Source organism: Coregonus clupeaformis, chromosome 3 (genome assembly GCF_020615455.1).
Source record: "Coregonus clupeaformis isolate EN_2021a chromosome 3, ASM2061545v1, whole genome shotgun sequence".
NCBI classification, from domain to species: Eukaryota; Metazoa; Chordata; class Actinopteri; order Salmoniformes; family Salmonidae; genus Coregonus; species Coregonus clupeaformis.
This window is the reverse complement of record NC_059194.1, coordinates 41,931,390-41,955,081: the sequence shown is the minus strand read 5'-3', so window position 1 is coordinate 41,955,081 and position 23,692 is coordinate 41,931,390. Positions and strand designations below refer to the sequence as shown.

Here is a 23,692-nt window from a genome sequence, read left to right as displayed (position 1 = left end):
ATGACACAGGACTGATGGTAGCGCTCACCTTGTCTTCTCCGGACAAGGTGTTTTCCGGATGCCCCAAACAATCGGAAAGGTGATTCATCAGAGAAAATGACTTTACCCCAGTCCTCAGCAGTCCAATCCCTGTACCTTTTGCAGAATATCAGTCTGTCCCTGATGCTTTTCCTGGAGAGAAGTGGCTTCCTCGCTGCCCATCTTGACACCAGGCCATCCTCCAAAAGTCTTCGCCTCACTGTGCGTGCAGATGCACTCACACCTGCCTGCTGCCATTCCTGAGCAAGCTCTGCACTGGTGGTGCCCCGATCCCGCAGCTGAATCAACTTTAGGAGACGGTCCTGGCGCTTGCTGGACTTTCTTGGGCGCCCTGAAGCCTTCTTCACAACAATTGAACCTCTCTCCTTGATGATCCGATAAATGGTTGATTTAGGTGCAATCTTACTAGCAGCAATATCCTTACCTGTGAAGCGCTTTTTGTGCAAAGCAATGATGACGGCACGTGTTTCCTTGCAGGTAACCATGGTTAACAGAGGAAGAACAATGATTTCAAGCACCACCCTCCTTTTAAAGCTTCCAGTCTGTTATTCTAACTCAATCAGCATGACAGAGTGATCTCCAGCCTTGTCGTCGTCAACACTCTCACCTGTGTTAATGACAGAATCACTGACATGATGTCAGGTGGTCCTTTTGTGGCAGGGCTGAAATGCAGTGGAAATGTTTTTGGGGGATTAAGTTCATTTTCATGGCAAAGAGGGACTTTGCAATTAATTGCAATTCATCTGATCATTCTTCATAACATTCTGGAGTATATGCAAATTGCCATCATAAAAACTGAGGCAGCAGACTTTATGAAAATGTATATTTGTGTCATTCTCAAAACTTTTGACCACGACTGTACAGACAATTCCTTCGACCTCATGGCTTGGTTTTTCCTCTGACATGCACTGTCAACTGTGGGACCTTATATCGACAGGTGTGTGCCTTTCCAAATCATATCCAATCAATTTAATTTACCACAGGTGGACTCCAATCAAGTTGTAGAAACATCTCAAGGATGATCAATGGAAACAAGATGCACCTGAGCTCAATTTCGAGTCTCATAGCAAAGGGTCTGAATACTTATGTAAATAGGGTATTTCTGTTTTTTATTTTTAATACATTTGCAAAAAAAATCGCTTTGTCATTATGGGGTATTGTGTGTAGATTGACGAGTAAAAAAAGTAATTTAAACAATTTTAGAATAAGGCTGTAACAAAAAGGGAAGGGGCCTGAATGCACTGTATACCATCTCAAAGAGTATGTGGACACCCCTTCAAATCAGTGGATTTGGCTATTTCAGAAGCTCACAGAACGGGACTGCTGAGTGCTGAAGCGCTGATCTCGGTTGCAACACTCACTACCGAGTTCCAAGCTGCCTCTGGAAGCAACGTCAGCACAAGAACTGTTCGTAGGGAGCTTCATGAATTGGGTTTCCATGGCCGAGCAGCTGCACACAAGCCTAAGATCACCATGAGCAATGCCAAGCGTCGGCTGGAGGGGTGTAAAGCTCGTCGCCATTGGACTCTGGAGCAGTGGAAACACATTCTCTGGAGTGATGAATCACGCTTCACTATTTGGCAGTCCGACGGACGAATCTGGGTTTGGCAGATGCCAGGAGAACGCTACCTGCCCGAATGCATAGTGCCAACTGTAAAGTTTGGTGGAGGAATAATGGTCTGAGGCTGTTTTTCATGGTTCAGGCTAGGCCCATTAGTTCCAGTGAAGGGAAATCTTAACGCTACAGCATACAATGACATTCTAGACAATTCTTTGCTACCAACTTTGTGGCAACAGTTTGGGGAAGGCCCTTTCCTGTTTCAGCATGACAAGGCCCCTGCGCACAAAGCGAGGTCCATACAGAAATGGTTTGTCGAGATCGGTGTGGAAGATCTTGACTGGCCTGCACAGAGCCCTGACCTCAACCCCATCGAACAACTTTGGGAACTGCGTGCCAGGCCTAATTGCCCAACATCAGTGCCTGACCTCACTAATGCTCTTGTGGCTGAATGGAAGCAAGTCCCCGCAGCAATCTTCCAACATTTAGTGGAAAACCTTCCCTGAAGAGTGGCTGTTAAAGCAGCAAAGGGGGGACCAACTCCATATTAATGCCCATGATTTTGGAACGAGATGTTCGACGAGCAGGTGTCCACATACTTTTGGCCATGTAGTGTACTGTCTCTGTCTTTCTATATTCTCTCGGTCCCTCTCTATTTGACTCTCTGCCTCTCCCCTTTCTCTCTATCAACTTTCTCTCTCTGGGGTTGGGTCCTGATAACATCACAGGCTTTTGGGATATCCGCCTGGCACAGTGGACATAGAGCCCTTTTCACGGATAATCACGCCTGTGTGTGTGTGTTCCACTGTGTCTGTGTTACTGTCTATATGTGCCAGTACCAAGTCTACAATACAAACGTCCTCAATGTGTGTGTGTGTGCATGTGTTGGGGCGCATGCATGTGTCAGAGACATGTTTGTTCAGCACAGCCACTTCAAAAGGCCCATGGTTTCCCCCAGCGTGTAATGGCTTAACTAAACCGGGAGGCAAACACGGTCGAGACCGCAACGCAACCACACACAAAAAGCTTAAATGCATTAGAGGGGCTAGCGTCGGCTGACACTGTTTAGCCCTCTCGACCGCTTTCACGGTCAAAAGACTGTCATTTAGATCACCCGTCAGTCAGTACTGACCTGGGCATTCCCTGCCTATAGAAACATATAGAGATAGACTTAAAGCCTAAACATATAACCATGACTGAGTCTGGGGGGAAAGAGCAGTATCATACTTACAGACACTGTATACAGTTTAGAATGACACTCAGCCTAAACATATGATTATGAATGTGTCCAGATTCAGGAAGAGCCTTTTTAGCAACATACAGTACAGTACAGTCACTGTATGATAGTTAGAGAAATAGCTTAGACATATTTCCAGGAATGCCCAGAGAGCAATCATGTTTTAGCTATACACAGAAATACCCTATAAATAAATATAGACCACTAAAAGTTACTTGTTGTTTTTTGCTTATATGTTCAATTACTCAGTTTAATCTAATTTAATATAGTCTACTTCTATTAAGGAGTACAATATGTAATCTGTTTAAACTGCTTACGTATATCTCCAAATTCAGATAACAGACGTGTGCATGCACACACACCCACACACACCTCACTCATTGTGCCCTTGTGGGACAGCCAGTCTTTGTTTTGAGTGAAACTTTTAAAGTTCCTCCACATGAATACACTCAAACAGAGAGGCTACAGCTCATCAGCTGGCCATTCATTCAGCAATGTCTGCACTGTCCACACACAAGAGTAAGCACCCATACAGACATTTGCATAGAACGCACATACACACACACTCTCTCTCTCAATTCAATGGGATTTATTGGCATGGGAAACATATGTTTACATTGCCAAAGCAAGTGAAATAGATCATAAACAAAAGTGAAATAAAAATTCTCTCTCTCTCTCTCTCTCTCTCTCTCTCTCTCTCTCTCTCTCTCTCTCTCTCTCTCTCTCTCTCTCTCTCTCTCTCTCTCTCTCTCTCTCTCTCCTTGTGTTAATGTAAAGCATAAGAGGAAGGCCAACTGTATGCTCATGTCTCGCTACTGAATAAAACAGGATGGTTCCAGTGACACGTTTTACATTCTACTGTCAGCACATTGACTCAGAACAGTTCAGGCCAGACAATAGAACCGTCAGTTTTTACCAAGCCTTAGCATCTTCAGCATTTTATTTCAAGGTAGCAAATCACTGAATGTTCCCGCTCATTAACTTGTTGCTAAATTGGTACAGTAAAGCTTACTAAGTAAAATGTTGTATTACTAGACAGATGACAAACCTCATGAGTGCTGCTGTATCACTGTCCCAGTGGAGTAGAGACCAAAAGAAGCTGAGAGGAGAAGCAGTCCCAAACTCTGACAGACGTTCCACAGAGTGCAGTCTGAGTGGAACTGCTGTGCAGGAGTTGTGAGTTGGGTGAGGGGGGGGAGGGATTTGGCAGCGACTCAACAGGGAAGGCAGGGGGGTTAGGGGGGCGATGATTCCAAACCCTCCTCCCCTCCTACGTGCTGCCTGTCCCTCTGCACCCTTCACATCTCTCTCTCTCTCATCACCCTCTCTTTCTTTTTTCTTTCCATCTCTCTCCCCCCATATTTCATACAGTCTAATACAGTGAGTCTGTGAAAGACAAACACAGTGAGTCTGTAAACCACCCAGTAAACCAGCTGAGTGGTGACAGCAGTGCAGAGAAGCTATTTAAAACCTCTAACTAAATACACAGTCAAACAGCTTCACCCTGGCTAAACACAATCAGAAAATAGAGCCGCATTAACTCAATACAGTAAACAGAGTGTCAGTCTACCTGAATACAGTAACAGTAGACAGACACCAGCCACACTGTAATAGCCATAGAAATATAATTAACAGCCTCTGGGCTATAGAGAAAGTACAATGTGAGTTCAAAGCAACATGAGAAGACTAGAGGCCTTGTGATAGTAAGGTTTACACAGGGTCAAACGAATAAAAACGAACTCAGCTGAGTATCATTTGAACCATGTTTTTTTCTGTAGGAATTATGTCATTCTTCTCTCACCCCAGAAAGTGTGTCCTGGATAACGATTTTGATTGAATTTTGATTTGTGTGACTACACACCAACAAAGATGCAGGCCATCCAATGGTAATTGATTGAGGAAATTGATTCAGGGCACATCATATGATATCAAGCGTGGAGGCCTGGAGATGCTAAACGTGTTTATGTTCATTAAAGGTCAATTACTGTGAGACGGCAGTCTTTTGCATGACAATAACCGACAGACAAAACATCATGATCGCCATAGCCCTAGTCATAGGTAATTCACAGTGTCCTGCTATAAGCAAGCACCTGTGAGGTTAGACAGAGCACAGTGCATAGCGGTCATACCAGCAACCAACTACAGGTCATGGTAACCTCTATAGCTCAACACTAAATCTAACACACACACACACACCTCTATAAATCACACACTGTCACCTCACCTTGTAACCCATGTCAATGTCATTTAACGAGGAGACATGCAGCACACACACTCTCTATAGGTCAGTGGCACGTCCATACACACACGAACGCGCGCACGCAGGCAGGCACGCACACACAAACACACACAGTGTTTCGACTGTCCTCGAAATACACAGTATTGAAGCGCCAAGCTTGTACTGTTCATTTCTGTATCCCAAAGCTCCCTTTGCCAAGATAGAAAAATCATATGAACATCCAGTTAAATAGGTGAAGCATCTGGCACCATAAATCATGTCTAGTTTGACTCACAACATTGTCTAATGAATAACCGTTTATGCCCTCAATATGGGTAACAAAGATGAATACTCCATTTCATGGCCCAACTCACTCACATAGCAGTAAAGTGCTCCAGCACTGATGCAATGCATTGTGGGTGGGAGAGGGTGTCTGCACTCAGGGACACGTATCCACAAAGCGTCTCAGAGTGGGAGCGCTGATCTAGAAATCAGTTTAGCCTTTTAGATCATAATGAATAATATTATATGGACAGATCCTATATCAGCACTCCTACTGTACTCTGAGAAGCTTTGTGGATAGGCCCTTGTCTATTCTGAGAAAGGGTGACTCCTATGGACTCCAACACTATAACGGCCTGATTAGGATAGCTGCTATACTCACAGACATCATCATCCACATCATGACCAGGACAGTCTGTCAGCGTTAATGACTTGACAGGTGGTTTAGGCATTTGGTCCTTTATGACTATATATGTGTCTGGAATTCAGCCTTGGGCAATATGGCCCACACAAAGCCTGATCCATGACTCGAAATACGATCGAGATGTGTGTGTGTGAAGGACAGACATACCTTTGTGCAGGTGAGTGGCTGGTTTGGTCTTGTCTATGAAGCCCTGACTGCGCCGGTTGCCGGCGGCACCGACCGACCCGCGAGGTGCGATGTCACTGCCAGCAGTGGACACCCTCGCACTAGGGCCTGGAAGTCTGAGAGAGAGAGCAATAGAGCGTTTACACTCAATGGCACAAAGAGCAAGGATTAGGCAATACATTCATTAAACGTCCAATATTTTTCCACCTATCTGTACCTCCATATTATTAGCTAATCTCTTGTGTAGCAATAGCCAGGAGTCAAAGTCAATATTCAACACTCTATTCCAGCCGGGTCCATCTTTCACATAAGCCTATAAACTGCTAATTCAGCATCAGTGGAGTAAACATAATTGGCTGTCGTCATTGGTCTGATAAACAGATTATGACCGGTAGTTCAATACCGGTGTAGAACATAACAACTCTTATTTCGTTATTGCCACTCTGATTGAGTGACCTTTAAAAACATCAAAAATCCCTTAACATGGCCAAGCAGGACTGCAGTGGCTTTTGTTAGTGGGAGAATAGGTCTAGCTCAATTGACTTTCAATTATGGTGATTAGAAAGACTGTTAGCCTGTGAACTAACTGTCTCATGAATTAAACTATGTTCTGGGCTATAGGAAGTCATTCATGTCATAAAGACTATGGTGACATGAGCGTTCTTAAATTAACACACTGAAAATATTTAGTGTATAAACAATATTTATATTATTTATATTTATTTTATTTTATTTAGCAGACACTTTTATCGAAAGGGACTTAAAGTCGACTTACTTGCAATGCATACATTTTACGTATGGGTGACCCCAGGAATCGAACCCACTATTCTGGCATTGCAAGAACCATGCTCTACCAACTGAGCTACAAAATGTAATACATTATTTAATTCTGAGTGAGATATTAAGTCACAGGCTTCACTGCTAGCCTAATCATGATATACACTGTTTACAATTCACTGATGAAAAGTATTCTGTCCGTTCTCATTCAGGATGTGGCCACATTAAATCGTAATCATGAAATTATCCTAATGTCACCTATGCTCCCCCTTGGCTGCACATCAAGACAGTTTTCATTCAAGTCGAGAAAGTAAGAATATAAAAAATAAAGATTAAAAGGTAAAGCAGTGGAGGAGAAACGCATTACAATCTGAAAAGGAGAGAGAAAAACACCTTTCCAGATATTGATTGTATTTATGCCCAGCTGAATATTGACCTGCAGTTACACATGCTGACCAGAGGGTGGGGCTATTGCATAGTTTTTTAGGTCAATTGGACAGGGAGCAGGTGCAATGCAAAAACACTACCAGGGATGGACAGCATGCACTCTCCGCTGGGTTGGCAAAAAGCGGATGTTTCCAGTTTTGAGGTATACAGTATTTTCAACCTAACTTCTGTTGCCCCTGATAAATGGATGTGGGGACTCCGTTCAGGCATCTTTTTTTTTCGCCTGCTATGCTGGGTTAGGCAGCATGCAACAACAACACCTCCTCAATTTCACTTCATTTAATGCAGTCATTTAGTGTAGAAAACAGTGACATGCTTGTAAATCAAAGTTCATGGCCATTATTCATAAAGCGTCTCAGAGTAGGAGGGTTAATCTAGGATTAGGTCCTTCTTTTTGATAATGATATAATCCTAGGTCTGTACTCCTACTTTATGAATACGGGCCCAGATGAATGCATAAAGTGTGCGATACATCACTGAATAAACATGAAATAATAAATAAATAATTAGTCATTTAGCAGACGCTCTTATCCAGAGCAACTTACAGGAGCAATTAGGGTTAAGTGCCTTGCTCAAGGGCACATCGACAGATTTTTCACCTAGTCGGCTCGGGGATTACAACCAGCGACCTTTCGGTTACTGGCACAACGCTCTTAACCACTAAGCTACCTTGCCGCCCTTTATCTCACAGTACACAGTACAGTAGTAGTAGGATAGTAGTAGTGACCTACCCTATCGGTTATCATAACACACAACCAAATTCAAGCCACCCACCCACTCCTCCATCTCTGTTAATTATTAAGGTCATATTCACAGTGAGACGTGCTCTCTCATGAGACGTGCTCTCTCACATTCTTGTGCGCGCGCGCACACACACACACATACGTTATCTAAAGGTCCCTCACACCCCATTAAGCAGACATGCCAAATGAGGCGTGATGCCAGAGTCAGACAGGAGTACCCTCTCTTCAAAACTCATGCAGAGTAGAATAGTAGTTTCAGATAGAAGTTGCCCTTACCACAGATCTAGGATCATATTAATAAACCCTCTATAGTAACCATAACCATTACATGTTGAAAAAGATCTGACCCTGTATCAGTTGTTATGGGCAACTTCTACCTACTCTGGAAATAGTGAGGAAAGGGGGAGAATTAGAAGATGAGGAGGAGGAGTGGAGGAGGAAGATGCATGACCACAAAGAAGAGAGAGAGAAAGAGGGACAGAAAAAGAGCTGACCTAGAGGACTTTTTCTGACCAAGGGAAAACTTGAGCAGTTTACTCTGAGACCCATCCCTAGAGGAGAGAGAAAAAGAAAGAGAAGGAGAGCGATATGGAGGACAGGAGAGAGACAGAATGGACCATTTTACATTTCCAGAAGACTGGAGCTAAGACAACTGGAAAGAGAGAGGCAAAAAGACAGAAATGATAAATTGAACATTGATGACATCAGCAAGAGGGAAGACATCTAAAATTCAAAGTATTATGAACTACATCTTCCAAAATGCATCAGTGTAGCGGTGATCCAACAGGCTTACCTGGACTGCATCTCGGCCTGTGCTGTTTTCTGGGCTGCTTGTGCTGTGGGGTCCGGAGTCTCATGCGTAGGGGGGGCAGGGTGGCTGCTGAGCTGGGCAGGGGCGCTGGTCTGCTGGCTCAGGGGAGGGTGAGGGCTCTGGGGCTGGGGGTTAAGGTGGGGCTGGGAGTACTGGCGGTGGGCCTGCTGCTGCTTGAAGCGAGACAGGCTGAAGAAGAGCCCCAGAATGGCCTTCAGATTCCCATTCCGGATCTCTGTGTAAGGAGAGCAGGGGAGAGAGGTAAATAAACAGACAGAGAGAGAGAGAGAGAGAGAGAGAGAGAGAGAGAGAGAGAGAGAGAGAGAGAGGAAGAAGGAGAGAGAGAGAGAGAGAGATGAGATTAAAACAGAAAAGTAAGTTACAAGCTCACAACACAATATTCTAGCCACTACAGTCAGTCAATGTAGTCTCAGCAGGTGTGTGTGATGGTGAGTGTGAGTTTACCTTCTGCAGACAGGCCCTGTATGTTGACTCCTTTGGCTGCCAGGAAACTGAGGCAGGCATCAATGTTCTCAATCTGGAGGGGAAGAGAGAGACAGAGAGAACTTAGAACAGGTGCTTCTGAATTTACATTCAGATTTAACACAGTCATAACGCATAAGCAGTTATCAGCAGCCTACTCAAAAATAGCAATCACAAACACATTGCCAGCCTTAGGGTTTAGTGACATGCTTACAGGGATTGACTTCGCAGAGTGCCGACCTGAGTAAGGTGAGTAGATTGTTTAATGACATAGCCTAGTCAAAGCAGTATTCAAATAAGCCAGACATACACCACTACTGGAGTACCTTAGACGACGAAGCATTCTACTTTGACCCTGTTACTAAGATACCAGCCAATGCAACCATACTGACCCAGCTGTGCTGAGCTGTCAACAAATCGACAGCCAGGTGATATGATAGGTCGACAGAATTTGCTTGGGGTCATGTGACCCTATTTCGATACAACCCATTGGCTGCACATGTCATCACCAAGTGAACAAAATAAAACTGAGTCATCGAATGACATCATCAATAAAAAACAGGGGCGAACAAAGGTTGTCAACGGTCAGGTTCAGGTGAACAAACAGGGAGGGACTGAGCAATATAACAATTGATTCATATGCCACAGCAGCTGTCATTTTCACTGTTCATACTGTTGAGGAGCAGCCATTAAGACTATCTTGACTGTTCAATTAAGGAACCTTAATGGAATCCGTCTTGTGCTATATACCTAGGCATAATTCATCTCCACCATCGGTAATAAGTAGTGGGTGCACCCTAGTAATACACTGCAGCATTACATTTTCCACCAAAGCACTTACTACAAACCACCTTGAAAACAGGTCCACCATTGTTTCTGCAAACTATACACACCCAATGCTATAAGCAGACCTAGAATACATAAACAGTTTACTGAAATAGAAGCAATCACAATTACCTTCTATTAGTGTGAATTGGGTTTAGTTATTAGAAAAATAACGCATCATACTTTATAGCAAACAAACTAAAATAACAATACCTATTCAACACATTAATATCAATATCATCCTTCTAGCCCTATGATTCTAGATCAGACATTTCAATGATGTTATATGATGAAACAGAAGCAGACTCCAGGTCAGTGAGTGAGCTGTAACAGCAGTGTGGACCCTCTGTCATCTCTGTGACCTGCTGACCCCAGAACAGCTGTTATAGGGCGACACATGCTAGGAGGTCAGGGAGCACACAGACTGAGAACCAGGAGGAATTTAGACCAGGCTCTGCTCGCTACAAAGTTAAAATATCTCCCACTCACTAAAATACCCCTTGTCTTTTTAAATACCCCAGATCCAAATGCCACCATTGCCTCACTGAACTACCCGCCAGCCACCCTGAAATACCCCCCAGACCCTACTAAAACACTCTCAGCTTTAATGAGATACCCCTCCACTTAAATGTCACCATCTTCCTTGTGATATACCCGCACCCATACACACGCAGGCACTCATGCACACGCACACACACATATATCAACACTACTAAAATACTGCCCTGACCCCTTCTCTGATATACCCCTGACCCAAATACCCCTGGTACTGAGGGGGTACAAATAAAGATGCTTCTGGCTAAATAAAAACACTCGCTGAGAGAGCAAACAGTGCTCATAAACTTTAGAAAACACATTTAATCTGTATTCAAACATGGGATCAATTCAGAATTTCAACTTTGGGAATTCCAGTGTAGTCTTCCCCTCATCCCCTCATCCTCTCATGTCCTTATATGCTTTTCTAGTTTTCTTGTATTCCCCTCATCCTCTCCTGTCCTGTCCTCTCTTCTGGTATCTCCTCTTCTTTCTCTCCTCTATTCTGATCAGTGAGTGCTCTTCTCATCAACGATTAATAAACCTTGAGTAAATACAGTCTGGTTATTCATTAGAATGTAATAAAGCCACTGAGTCAATAGGTGTTGTGCCTAGCTTTGACGTCATGGGGACAACACACGTAACCGTGATGGAGTATATACGTCTCTCCCTCTCCACCCTATACACTAAACACACACTAGACACAGCAACAGATAGTCTAACCCTGCAGGTAGATTGAACACTGGAACACAAGTAGTACTCAAATTACACCGCAACTGAATAACTTGCAATCCCACATTTTTTTGAAACTGGACCATTCAGTTATATGGCCACCTAGACAGCGACAATAATTACATCATTAAATCAACAATAATGACAAATTACACTGCCTAAAAATTACTATTATTATTACAAAATAATACAAAATACCAACCGTCGTAATTGCAAAATACAACTTTCATAACCAAGATACAATTATATTGCAATATTTCCATAGTGTTCCCTCTTCCCTAGCAAGTTCTCGAAACCTGTCTTGAAGGCATGATCACAGCAAATACAGTATCACACTAACCACTGTTCTACTGTACTGTGGCTCTCTCTCAGACACACACACCTCTCTCTAAGGCTGTCATCACATGCTGGGTCTAAGCCAGCTAGCAGCACAGTAGGGCCGGACCTGCAACTACCCTATGAACAAACACTTTCATACACCACAGAGAATCTATTGTTTGTGTGTGTGTGTGTGTGTGTGTGTGTGTGTGTGTGTGTGTGTGTGTGTGTGTGTGTGTGTGTGTGTTACGCCCCCTCACCGGAAGCTTTGTTCATGTCTTAAGGAATCCTGTCTTATGACATGACTGAGTCGGCTTCTATGTGTTTCTCCTCCCACCTTTCACTCTCTCAGACAGTTTCACTGAGTTGACCTCACCTGTGAACCGAGATAACACTAACCCCGTAAATACCTCTCTCTCTTTACAATACCCTTACATTATGGTTTTAGAGAGTCAACAACCCTGTAGTAGGTCAACACAACACATAACACAACTTTAACGTACTGTACCTCCCCATTTAATACAACTAAACAGTTTCATAGTGTTACACAACTACCTTCTTTGAAAGCTGGTAATACTGGCACCCAAGTGCCAAGTAACCCAACACATAAAAAAACACAAACCAATAGCACCAATCCTACAGTACTTTACAGTGAAACAATCAACTGAGTGCGGTCTAGATACAGAAGAGGACACAGAGCGACAAGAAATGAGATAAATACAATTCTCTACCCACAGATAAGGAGGTGAGGAGGAGAGAGGGATGAGGAGGAGAGAGGGATGAGGAGGAGTACTAACCCAAACCGTTGCAAAGCCTATACCTTGTGGTCAAACAGGTGACACTCCTCCATACGGGGTTGCCTAGCAACACTACGCGGCACGGCACCTGTGATTGCTCTGCACTTGCATCTGATTAAATGGAGTTTGACCAGCTGATACAGGTGGGTATCACACACACACACACACATGTATGCAGGAACGCACGCTAGCTGTCATACACCTGATTACACATTCACTTCAGACAGTATCCTGCTAGTGGTATCCCGCTTCCACTATTCACCTGTGGGTGTCACGACTTCCTCCGAAGCTGCCTCCCCTCCTTGATTGGGCAGGCTTCGGTGTTCGTTGTCACCGGCCTTCTAGCCACTACCGCTCCTCATCTCATCATTCCATTTGTCTTGTCTTGTCAATTACACACACCTGGTTCATATTCCCATCATTAGTACGTGTTTAAGTGTTCCCTCTGCCCCCCTTGTCCTTGTGGGTGATTGTTCATTGTGAGGATTAGTAGCTCGGTTGAGCTCAGTATTTTGTAATGCCGGGGTATTTTCCCCATGTGCATGTTTGTTCCAGTGCGCCTGTTTTGCGCACTGGACTGGTTACGCTGGATTACGGAATAAACTCGGTATACTGTGATTTACCCTCCTGCGCCTGACTCTTTCAAATCACGCATCACAGTGGGGACTCACATTATCAATCAATACAATCTATATGATCATATAATATGTAAATACAGTAGTCACATAATCTATGAATGACCAAGGCCTTAGTACTGAACCGTTGGGACACGGAAGGAATGTCAGTCATGATAACCTGACGCTGTATATAACAGCATACACTTAAGTCAAATGCTGTTTTGGCAGGCTTACAGCTGTCATGGCTTTGAGTGGCACCTGAAGGTGAAACACGGGTTGAAGTTTAGAACTGACAATGCCTTGATGTAAAGGAGGAAACTCCATTTGACATTCTCTGAGGGCTTATGAAGCCTCCTAAGGCCTAGTTTTCAGAGAGGCCTACTGGGAAGACAGGTCTGAAATGGTTTCTACCTGTATGGAGTTAGTAGTAATGTTTGTTCCCAGTAGAGGAGAGAGAAACAAATCTCTCTGAACTAGAGCCAAACTGAGGGCGAAACAGGAAGTTGGAAATAAAACATTGTGACCCAGAAACACGACACACACTGCAATTAAACAATCCACATCAATAAATCTACCCGAACAACAGAGCAGTGTGTGTGTGTGTGTGTGTGTGTGTGTGTGTGTGACACGAATGTATCCCTCCACAGTAAGAAGTAGGCCTCTGACAGACCTAAAGTACTTCAGGGGTATGTGAGTGGGGTGCAGGAGCGTCCTGTGTGGTTTTAGCACCTCTGTGTCAACACTACCCCAATGAGAGCATGTCACTGCGAAAGCTATGGTTATTTCCTGGGTGGCAAGGGTATGAGACTGGGAGGGACTAGCGGTAAAAGGGGCGCTTGTGTGTGTGTGTGTGTGTGTGTGCGAGGGCCACAGATGTAGGATCTGACAGTTGTAAAAACAACTATTCCCCACTCATCTGAAAGACTGAGATGCTACAAGAATGAACAGGAAAATGAGCAAGATGGTGAGAAAAAGGCCCTATATCACTCCATTATATGTCCTAAGCTTGTTTACATGTTTGCTGGTTTAAAACAAGAGGTTAAGTGCAGAGTTGTTAATTGCCAGCAGCTTTTCAGGGTTTTGAATGCAGCTTTACCACAGCAATCAAGTCAAGTGTTGTAATGGAGCTCTCAGTAGGTCATGGGTGTTGAGTGGCTGGCTAACAGGGAAAGTGTGTGTGTGTGTTTTCACTCTGTATTAAAATGCACAAAGCAGCAGACATGTGCATAATGACTGTTTGCACCTGCCTCCAGCACTGCTTTCAGCTGAAGAGCTCACACATGCACATGACACACAGTAGTGACACACACAAACACACGCATCCCCATCAAATATCTCTCAGCTCAGGCCAAACAGAGAAACACACACACAAACACACACACACACTTAAACACACAGCGTGAGCCCACTGTCTCCTCAACCTCTTGCTGTAAAATGCTAACAGTGGGAGTCAGAGGTAAGCTAAGAGAGGTTTTAGAGAAGGTTATAATCACTGTACAGAACAAAGACACAGAGAGGAACATAGACCAGAGAGGGACTACAGAGACAAGAGGCAACCTGGAACGTCTCAATTACTGGCGACTGGAGGGCATAATCAACCTCTAATGGGACCCGGCTAATTGATAGTGGAGACACAGAGAGAAGGAACCCTTGAGAGGACCGGCTGACTGACTGATTCCTGTGTGTGTGTGTGTGTGTGTGCGCGTGTGTTGGTGGGGGGTGGTCTGGCTAGCAGCCAAAATTATCCTTCAACTGGCACAATGGCACAATTTAAAACCCTCCACATTCAGAGGAGGGATACTGGCTAGTTTCCCATTGCAGTAAAAAAAAAAAGAAATTTACAAATGTAAAATGATTTAGCAGGTAAAATGTATACGCACTGACAAAATTTCTAACTCTAAGAAGTGTTTATTGTTTGGAGTGTGTCAAGTGCAGTGAAAATATGTTCAGATTTGTTTTCAGTTGTGTATCAGAACAACCAGTAATTGGAACAACATATAGCATACTGCAAACTTTTGCCTACAGTCCCGTTTCAAGCTAAGATGCGAGTCCTCTAAATTTAGGGCTGTCTCCGACTAAAATAAATCTTGGTCGACTGAAAGTCGTCTGTTCTTTCGACCAATCGATTGGTAAAATTTTTTAAAGGTGTATTTTTCCATATATAGACACACCCTATGTCTTTTTATAAAATTAACTATATGCATTGAGCTTGTCTGATGCTTTAAGCTTACTGTTTGATGAAATAACACACAAATGACTCAAGAGGATGCCAGAGATCTAGATAACCACAAGAAAAAAACCTGAACCTGAACCAACCATTCTCCTCCCACTCCTGCTGGCTTTCGCAGATTCTGCCATTACTCTCCTGAAGTTGCCGGTATTAGGCTACACTAGGAGTCGGCAACCATTCTCATGTGGAATGCCAATTTATCTTACCATTTCTACCGATCTGCATGCCAGTTGTGGTTCACATGCACATTTTCATTTCATTTATAATAATGTCTTCCTATCTCAAAATCATTGTTATGTGGTTAATCAAAATGTTATCCAAATCTAAATGAAAATGTACAAACCTAAAAAGTAACTTATATTGCCATTGCCAACTATGTAAAAATAGCCTACATAAAGCCAACAAATAAAAACATTGCAGCCTGCAGGTAGAAATTATGCTGATTTCAAAAATGTATCCTATAAATCATATTGGCTACGCATGGCCTGTCTGCAATGAACTTGAAACATTGTTTCAACTATTAAATTGGGTCCAGCAGAAGCTTGCGCTGCAACATTGTATAAAATATTCTGGGCCCTCAGTGGTGCTCGGGACAGACACAGCTGTTGGCTATTTGTGCAAGGGATAAGAAGCAGTGCTTGACTTAGGTAGGAGCTCACCGGAGCTGAGTACCGGCACCTCAAACTTTCAACTGCTTAGAATATTAGCTCAACGGTATTGTGGAGCTCCTGCACCTCAATATAAACAGTACCAGCACCCAAAATGAGTACCGAAACCTATTTCAGTCCAAGTCAAGCACTGATAAGAAGTAATCAGGTAGGACTATTTTAAAAGACAATGACTAAATTGAATTGAAAAAACTGGTAAATGGAATGAAATGAACCAAAAGTTGTTTCTCAAGTGTAGCATAGTGTCACGTCTCCTCCCGTTGCTCCCCTCCGGCGCTCTGATTCTCCGGTCTACTGAGCCACCGGTCTGAGCGCACCACCTCGGCAACACCGGAATGGAAACCCAACGCACCCTAATCACCTCCAGTGCACCTGCACCTCATCATCTCATCACCACTCCTATTCAGCCCTGGACTGTTACTTATGATGTTGTGTGTGATTGTTAAGCTTCATGTCGTTTACTCTATCTTTGTTATTTCTCTTTGTCATTGTTTAAGTAAACCTTGACCTTGTTAATTCCTGCGTCTGCGTCCTGCCTCTTCGTATACTCAGTACTCGTCACACATAGGTTGTGCGCTCTGCAAACAATGTGTCCACTCTGACAATGAGAATGGAATAATAATATATTGAATGCATTAACAGAAATGACCACAACCAAACAAACATTGTAGATTAGAAATGATAGGAATGAATGGTAAATATACTACTGCTGATATATGTAATGGGGAATTGATATACACTAACAATCAAATGCAAACAATTCACACAATGAAGCAAGAGGACAAATACATTAGAGTGTCTAGTTTGAGAAACAGACGCCTCACAGGTCCTCAACGGGCAGCTTCCCGGAGTCGCCTATTCACTGTTGACGTTGAGACTGGTGTTTTGTGGGTACTATTTAATGAAGCTGCCAGTTGAGGACCTGTGAGGCGTCTGTTTCTCAAACTAGACACTCTAATGTATTTGTCCTCTTGCTCAGTTGTGCACCGGGGCCTCCCACTCCTCTTTCTATGCTGGTTAGAGCCAGTTTGCACTGTTCTGTGAAGGGAGTAGTACACAGCGTTGTACGAGATCTTCAGTTTCTTGGCAATTTCTCGCATGGAATAGCCTTCATTTCTCAGAACAAGAATAGACTGACGAGTTTCAGAAGAAAGTTCTTTGTTTCTGGCCATTTTGAGCCTGTAATCGAACCCACAATTGCTGATGCTCCAGATACTCAACTAGTCTCAAGAAGGCCAGTTTTATTGCTTCTTTAATCAGTACAACAGTTTCATCTGTGCTAACATAATTGCAAAACGGTTTTCTAATGATCAATTAGCCTTTTAAAATGATAAACTTGGATTAGCAAACACAATGTGCCATTGGAACACAGGACTGATGGTTGCTGATAATGGGCCTCTGTACGCCTATGTAGATATTCCATTAAAAATCAGCAATTTCCAGCTACAATAGCCATTTACAACAATGTCTGCACTGTATTTCTGATCAATTTGATGTTATTTTAATGGACAAAAAAATTGCTTTTCTTTCGAAAACAAGGACATTTCTAAGTGACCCCAAACTTTTGAACAGTAGTGTGTATATATATATATATATATATATATATATATATTTGCTACTACTCGACTAAAAAAATCTTGGTCGACCAACAGCCTATCGACCAAACAATCGACCAGTCGACTAATTGGCATATAAACGCGGACACAGATACACTCTCTCTCTCACACTCATGGGTTGTAATGTTAAACTGCCACAACAAACCACAAAAAACACAGAAATGAATATACAGTAGAACTAAGCCTTTGCCTGGGAAAAGAGTATGCTTGCCAAAGCCCTCTCCAAAAGGGAATCCTTATTCAGTAGCCACAGCCATTACAACATCGCCATCCCTGCTAACGCTTCTATTGTCATCGTAACTTGAATTCTCCGTCTGGATTTTGTCCCCTAGATAACATAGAGTTTTTATTTCTAGTAGTAATTTGGTTCTCTTCCAGACACCAAACCTCAATCTCTGGTGCTTTAAAGTGAGAGCCAATGGCCTGTCTATAGGCCAGATGTTTTACAAAGACTGACCACAAAGCCACAAATGTAAAAATAACAGGAGTACTATCCATACCCATTAAATTGGACCAATGTCTTCTGAGACAGAGCTAAATTCTAATTTCCTGCTTAAATAAGGCCCTGCACGTACGCACAGCATATACACGCGAGTATATAAGTACACGTATGAGCAAACACACAAACTCTATTGTGGAGAGCCAAGACATCAAAAGCAACGTGTTACTTCACACACTCTCCCATACAAACAAGCAAACAAAACAAACACACACACCACCACAAGGATTATAACGTTATACTGCCAAACACACAAACCAATAGAAGGAAACCCTAGGAAGGTCACTCACCATCTGAGAACGACTCTTAGGGCAGCCATTGATGTCTTCAATCTTCTCATTGGCTGAAGACGAGCGAGAGAGAGAGAGAGAGAGAGAGAGAGAGAGAGAGAGAGAGAGAGAGAGAGAGAGAGAGAGAGAGAGAGAGAGAGAGAGAGAGAGAGAGAGAGAGAGAGAGAGAGAGAGAGAAGAAAATGGTGTACTTAGTGATATCCCGGGTTCTTACTCCAGCATGTTCCTACTCAGACTGTGCCAGAGAGAGTGAGTATGGAGAGCAGGCCCTGAGACTAGGTGGAAAGGGTCACTACCCCCTCTTTCTCCTGAGAGATGAAACTCAATCTAGTTACAGCAAATGTGCGTGGAGCCACTAGGGGCCAGGCAGAGTTGGCTGGGAGACCACTGGTGCTTGTTTTGGAAGGGGTGTGTGTGGATCCCCCCTCCCTTAGAGGCCCAGCCCACAGCAGCTGAGACAAGGTTGTCCTCTCTCTCACAGCTGACAACTGTGCCAACACTACAGCCTGGTGGGGCCCACTGTGAATCTCCTCCACAGGAACCTGACTACGACCTACTGCAGGAAAAGATAGGGTTATCCCAGTGTGTCCAAACTTTGTGTCAGTTGGACAAACACACTTACACTTGCACATAAACACACCCTGTGGAATTTACATAGAACACAAATATAAACGCAACATATAAAGTGTTGGTCCCTTGTTTCATGAGCTGAAATAAAATATTGCCGACATTTTCCAGAAGCACAAAAATCTTATTTCTCTCAAATGTTGTGCAAAAAAATTGTTTACATTCCTGTTAGTGATTATTTCTCCTTTGCCAAGATAATGCATCCACCTGATAGGTGTGGCATATCAAGAAGCTGATTAAACGGCATGATAATTACACAGGTGCCCCTTGTGCTGGGGACAATAAAAGGCCACTCAAAATGTTTTAATTTTTTTTGTTTTTTTACCAGGTAGGCCAGTTGAGAACAAGTTCTCATTTACAACTGCGACCTGGCCAAGATAAAGCAAAGCAGTGCGATAAAAACAACAACAACACAGAGTTACATATGGGATAAACAAAAACGTACAGTCAATAACACAATAGAAAATCTATATACAGTGTGTGCAAATGTAGTAAGTTATGGAGGTAAGGCAATAAATAGGCCATAGTGCAAAATAATTACAATTTAGTATTAACACTGGAGTGATAGATCTGCAGAAGATGATGTGCAAATAGAGATACTGGGGTGCAAATTAGCAAAATAAATAACAATATGGGGATGAGGTAGTTGGGTGGGCTAATTACAGATGGGCATGTACAGGTGCAGTGATCGGTAAGCTGCTCTGACAACTGATGCTTAAGGTTAGTGAGGGAGATAAGTGTCTCCAGCTTCAGAGATTTTTGCAGTTCGTTCCAGTCATTGGCAGCAGAGAACTGGAAGGAATGGAGGCCAAAGGAGGTGTTGGCTTTGGGGGTGACCAGTGAGATATACCTGCTGGAGCGCAGACTACGGGTGGGTGCTGCTATGGTGACCAATGAGCTAAGATAAGGCGGGGATTTGCCTAGCAGTGATTTATAGATTATCTGGAGCCAGTGGGTTTGGCGACGAATATGTAGTGAGGGCCAGCCAACGAGAGCGTACAGGTCACAATGGTGGGTAGCATATGGGGCTTTGGTGACAAAACGGATGGCACTGTGATAGACTACATCCAATTTGCTGAGTAGAGTGTTGGAGGCTATTTTGTAAATGTATTTAGTATTCCAATAAGAATGCGGTGATTGACAGAGTCGAAAGCCTTGGCCAGGTCGATGAAGACGGCTGCACAGTACTGTCTTTTATCGATCGCGGTTATAATATCGTTTAGGACCTTGAGCGTGGCTGAGGTGCACCCATGACCAGCTCGGAAACCAGATTGCATAGCGGAGAAGGTACGGTGGGATTCGAAATGATCGGTTTGTTAACTTGGCTTTCAAATACTTTCGAAAGGCAGGGCAGGATGGATATAGGTCTGTAACAGTTTGGATCTAGAGTGTCACCCCCTTTGAAGAGGGGGATGACCGCGGCAGCTTTCCAGTCTCTGGGGATCTCAGACAATACGAAAGAGAGGTTGAACAGGCTAGTAATAGGGGTTGCGACAATTTCGGGTTGCGACAATTTCTGTTAGAAAAAGCTAGCCTTTGCTTTCCTAACTGATTGTGTATATTGGTTCCTGACTTCCCTGAAAAGTTGCATATCGCGGGGGCTGTTCGATGCTAATGCAGTACGCCACAGGATGTTTTTGTGCTGGTCAAGGGCAGTCAAGTCTGGGGTGAACCAGGGGCTATATCTGTTCTTAGTTATGAATTTTTTGAATAGGGCATGCTTATTTAAGATGGAGAGGAAAGCACTTTTAAAGAACAACCAGGCATCCTCTACTGACGGAATGAGGTCAATATCCATCCAGGATACACGGGCCAGGTCAAAAAATGTGTGCAGTTTTGTCACACAACACAGTGCCACAGATGTCTCAAGTTTTGAGGAAGCATACAATTGGCATGCTGACTGCAGAAATGTCCACCACAGCTGTTGCCAGATAATTGAATGTTAATTTCTCTACCATAAGCCACCTCCAACGTCATTTTAGATAATTTGGCAGTACGTCCAACCGGCCTCACAACCGCAGACCACGTGTATGGCGTCGTGTGGGCGAGCGGTTTGTTTGGGCGAGCGGTTTATCGATGGCAATTTGAATGCACAGAAATACCGTGACGAGATCCTGAGGCCCATTGTGAGGCCCATTTTTTAAAAGGTATATGTGACCAACAGATGCATATCTGTATTCCCAGTCATGTGAAATCCATAGATTAGGGCCTAATTTATTTATTTCAATTTAATGATTTCCTCATATGAACTGTAACTCAGTAAAATCTTTAAATTGTTGCATGTTGTTTTTATATTTTTGTTCAGTATATATTATAACTCTTCAAAACCCTGCCATTATCTGTCATTCAGTCTCCCCTGTTGTCTCCTACCCAAATAATGTGCTACTGATCCCAGTCAGGTCCCTGACCCTGTGTCTCTGTCTCACTGTCCCCCTGCTTCACACCCACTGAGCTGCATGGCCAGATTTCAGTAGCAATTGTCTGGTGTGATATTTCCCTCTGTCTACATTGAAAGGGGGAAAGGAAACTATGAATGAACTGGTGAATGGGGTACTCATATTGGGATTGGAAGAGGGATAGAGCTCAGTTACATGATACCAGGGTAGCAGTAGCCAGCTGGGTGGAAGACCTGTCAAAAAACAGCCCAGCGACACAGCCAGACAAACTTAGTCAATGAGTCAGCTGTAGACATCCTTTGCAATGAACACCACCTCTGCTTTCCCTCACCTACTTGTGCATGTGGGTGTGTGTGCACTTGCATGCATGTTTACAATAGCATGTGCCACTGTTTCTACCCTACACTGTCCCCTAGGGATACAGAGACCGCTGATGGTGAGACATCATGCTCTCACTGGGGGCCTACTATATCAGGGGACGGAAGACAACCCAGTTTGTGTCATAACAGATCATCAAAGATGTATGCTTACGACAATGCACATCCTTGGTGATGCTCACCATCCAGTGAATACTGAGATTAAATCTGAGCATCAAAAGACACAAAGAAAAAGAGAACAGAGGACTCAGAATCTCCAAACACACCCATCCTGCCGTTGACGCTACAAAAATCCCCAAAAGATCCATCTTCCACTCTAAAGACCCGCTAGCCTACTCTGACTTTCAGAGACGTAGTGAGAGAAAATGATTAGGTCTTTCTTGTTCCCTACTCCAGATTCTAGTCCGAATTCTATGAAGAAGACTAGTCTACACAAATGTTCTATGACGTGGGACTATGATGTGTTCTGTGCTAAATTATTCTTATTCCTAATTCTATGTGTGCTCTACATGTTTTCTGAGATTTGAGGCAGTGTTCTGTATACAAATAAATGTAATCTATATTCTGGGATACAGTGCTATTGAACTCTGGGAAGCAGAGTGATCAGCTGATGTGACAGTGCTTTAACCTCAGGGCACTGTCTCCCCCCTCCACCATCCCTCCTCTTTAAAATATGACAGGGCAGCTTGTGAAGTGGGAAAATTACAGGACTCTGACTTAGGGGCAGGAGCGCATAGTGACATTACATTACAAAACTTCCCTCAGTCAAACTTCTCCCTGACTGCACCATTGTCAAATATTTCGGGGGTTAAACTGAGGGATTTTCCCAACTCAATTTTGGAGAATAATAACTTGTTGATAATACGTCAATAATATATTATGTTGAAATTAATACTTTTATGAAATTATACTTTTATGAGGACAGTTCACTATAAGCATATAACATTATGGCGATTACTGTACACATATACATAGCGTTACAGCTTCAAATAAGTATAAATATGGTATTTTCATGAGAAGTCTAGTCCATCAGCCGAACTCATTAGCAGTAACAGTAATAATGGCATCAAGAGAAGAGATGGTAAATGAAGTGTACCACTTACCGACAACCTGTATGATCTCCGCCAGCAGCACTCCGTCTGTGACGTCTGTTTGAAGGTCCTTGATAAGTCGCTTGTGTCCTGACTTGGCTAGGTAGTGGTTGGCCCAATCCGTATAGATCTGTTCAGGACACAAAACATCAGCGTCCACATATTAGACGCCCAGGGAACGACTAATATCAAAAGCAAAACACAAGTCTTGCGCCTCCGCTTTTTAGAAGTCAAGCGAGTGTTTAAAATCCCATAACACTTAAAAAATACAAATGACTCAAATTAAACTAATTTACGACTCGAATAAAATAACAACATGGTTGAATTGGACCCGCGCACCCCCTTTTTCTTTTGTTGGGGCGCATGGCTGGCATATATCCGCGTGGTATTCAAATTGGGACCATTGTGCTCCGGTAGCGCAGCAGCGCGAGCGGACGGTTTCAATGAGGTGCTGACATCACGGGCTCGAGGACAGAAAAGGCCCTTCAGAGTGCGCGAGGGAGGGGTAGGGGGGATTTGAATTAAGCGTCTGAATAATCTGAATAGTTTCGTTTGTAATTGGTTGTTGCAGACAACTCTCCCTCTCCAAGGCTGCTTGCCTCTCCCGGATTGAAGGCCGGTGAGGGATTTATTTGGGTAAATAAAAAACCCAAGCAAGAGCAGAGGGAGAGAAAAATGCAAATGATCAGAGGGAGAGAGATGCCATCTCAAAATGAGACTTGATTTGAGATTCCAAAAAATTGGTAACAAACAAAAACGCTGAAGTAAGTACACAGTAATGCTTAATTAGAAATAACGGCAATTAGGGAAGGGGATGCTGAACAGATTCAGAAAATGTTGCTAAAGAGTGTGTTTAATGTGGAAAGTTGTAGAAACAAGTTCAAAATCTCA

The 23,692-nt window shown here is 43.4% G+C and overlaps 1 protein-coding gene across 1 annotated transcript in view; it reads right to left on the bottom strand.

Moving 5' to 3' along the window:
• The window catches only part of LOC121559822 (neuron navigator 2-like), a 329,305-nt gene that overhangs the window by 78,636 nt on the left and 226,977 nt on the right, over window positions 1-23,692 (bottom strand). The window contains exons 3-8 of the mRNA XM_045208606.1: window positions 22,814-22,931; window positions 18,311-18,363; window positions 9,167-9,239; window positions 8,684-8,936; window positions 8,385-8,441; window positions 5,906-6,039 (exon numbers count right to left, since the gene is read on the bottom strand). Coding sequence (XP_045064541.1) covers window positions 5,906-6,039; window positions 8,385-8,441; window positions 8,684-8,936; window positions 9,167-9,239; window positions 18,311-18,363; window positions 22,814-22,931 — 688 coding nt within the window. The remainder of the gene's footprint in view (window positions 1-5,905; window positions 6,040-8,384; window positions 8,442-8,683; window positions 8,937-9,166; window positions 9,240-18,310; window positions 18,364-22,813; window positions 22,932-23,692) is intronic.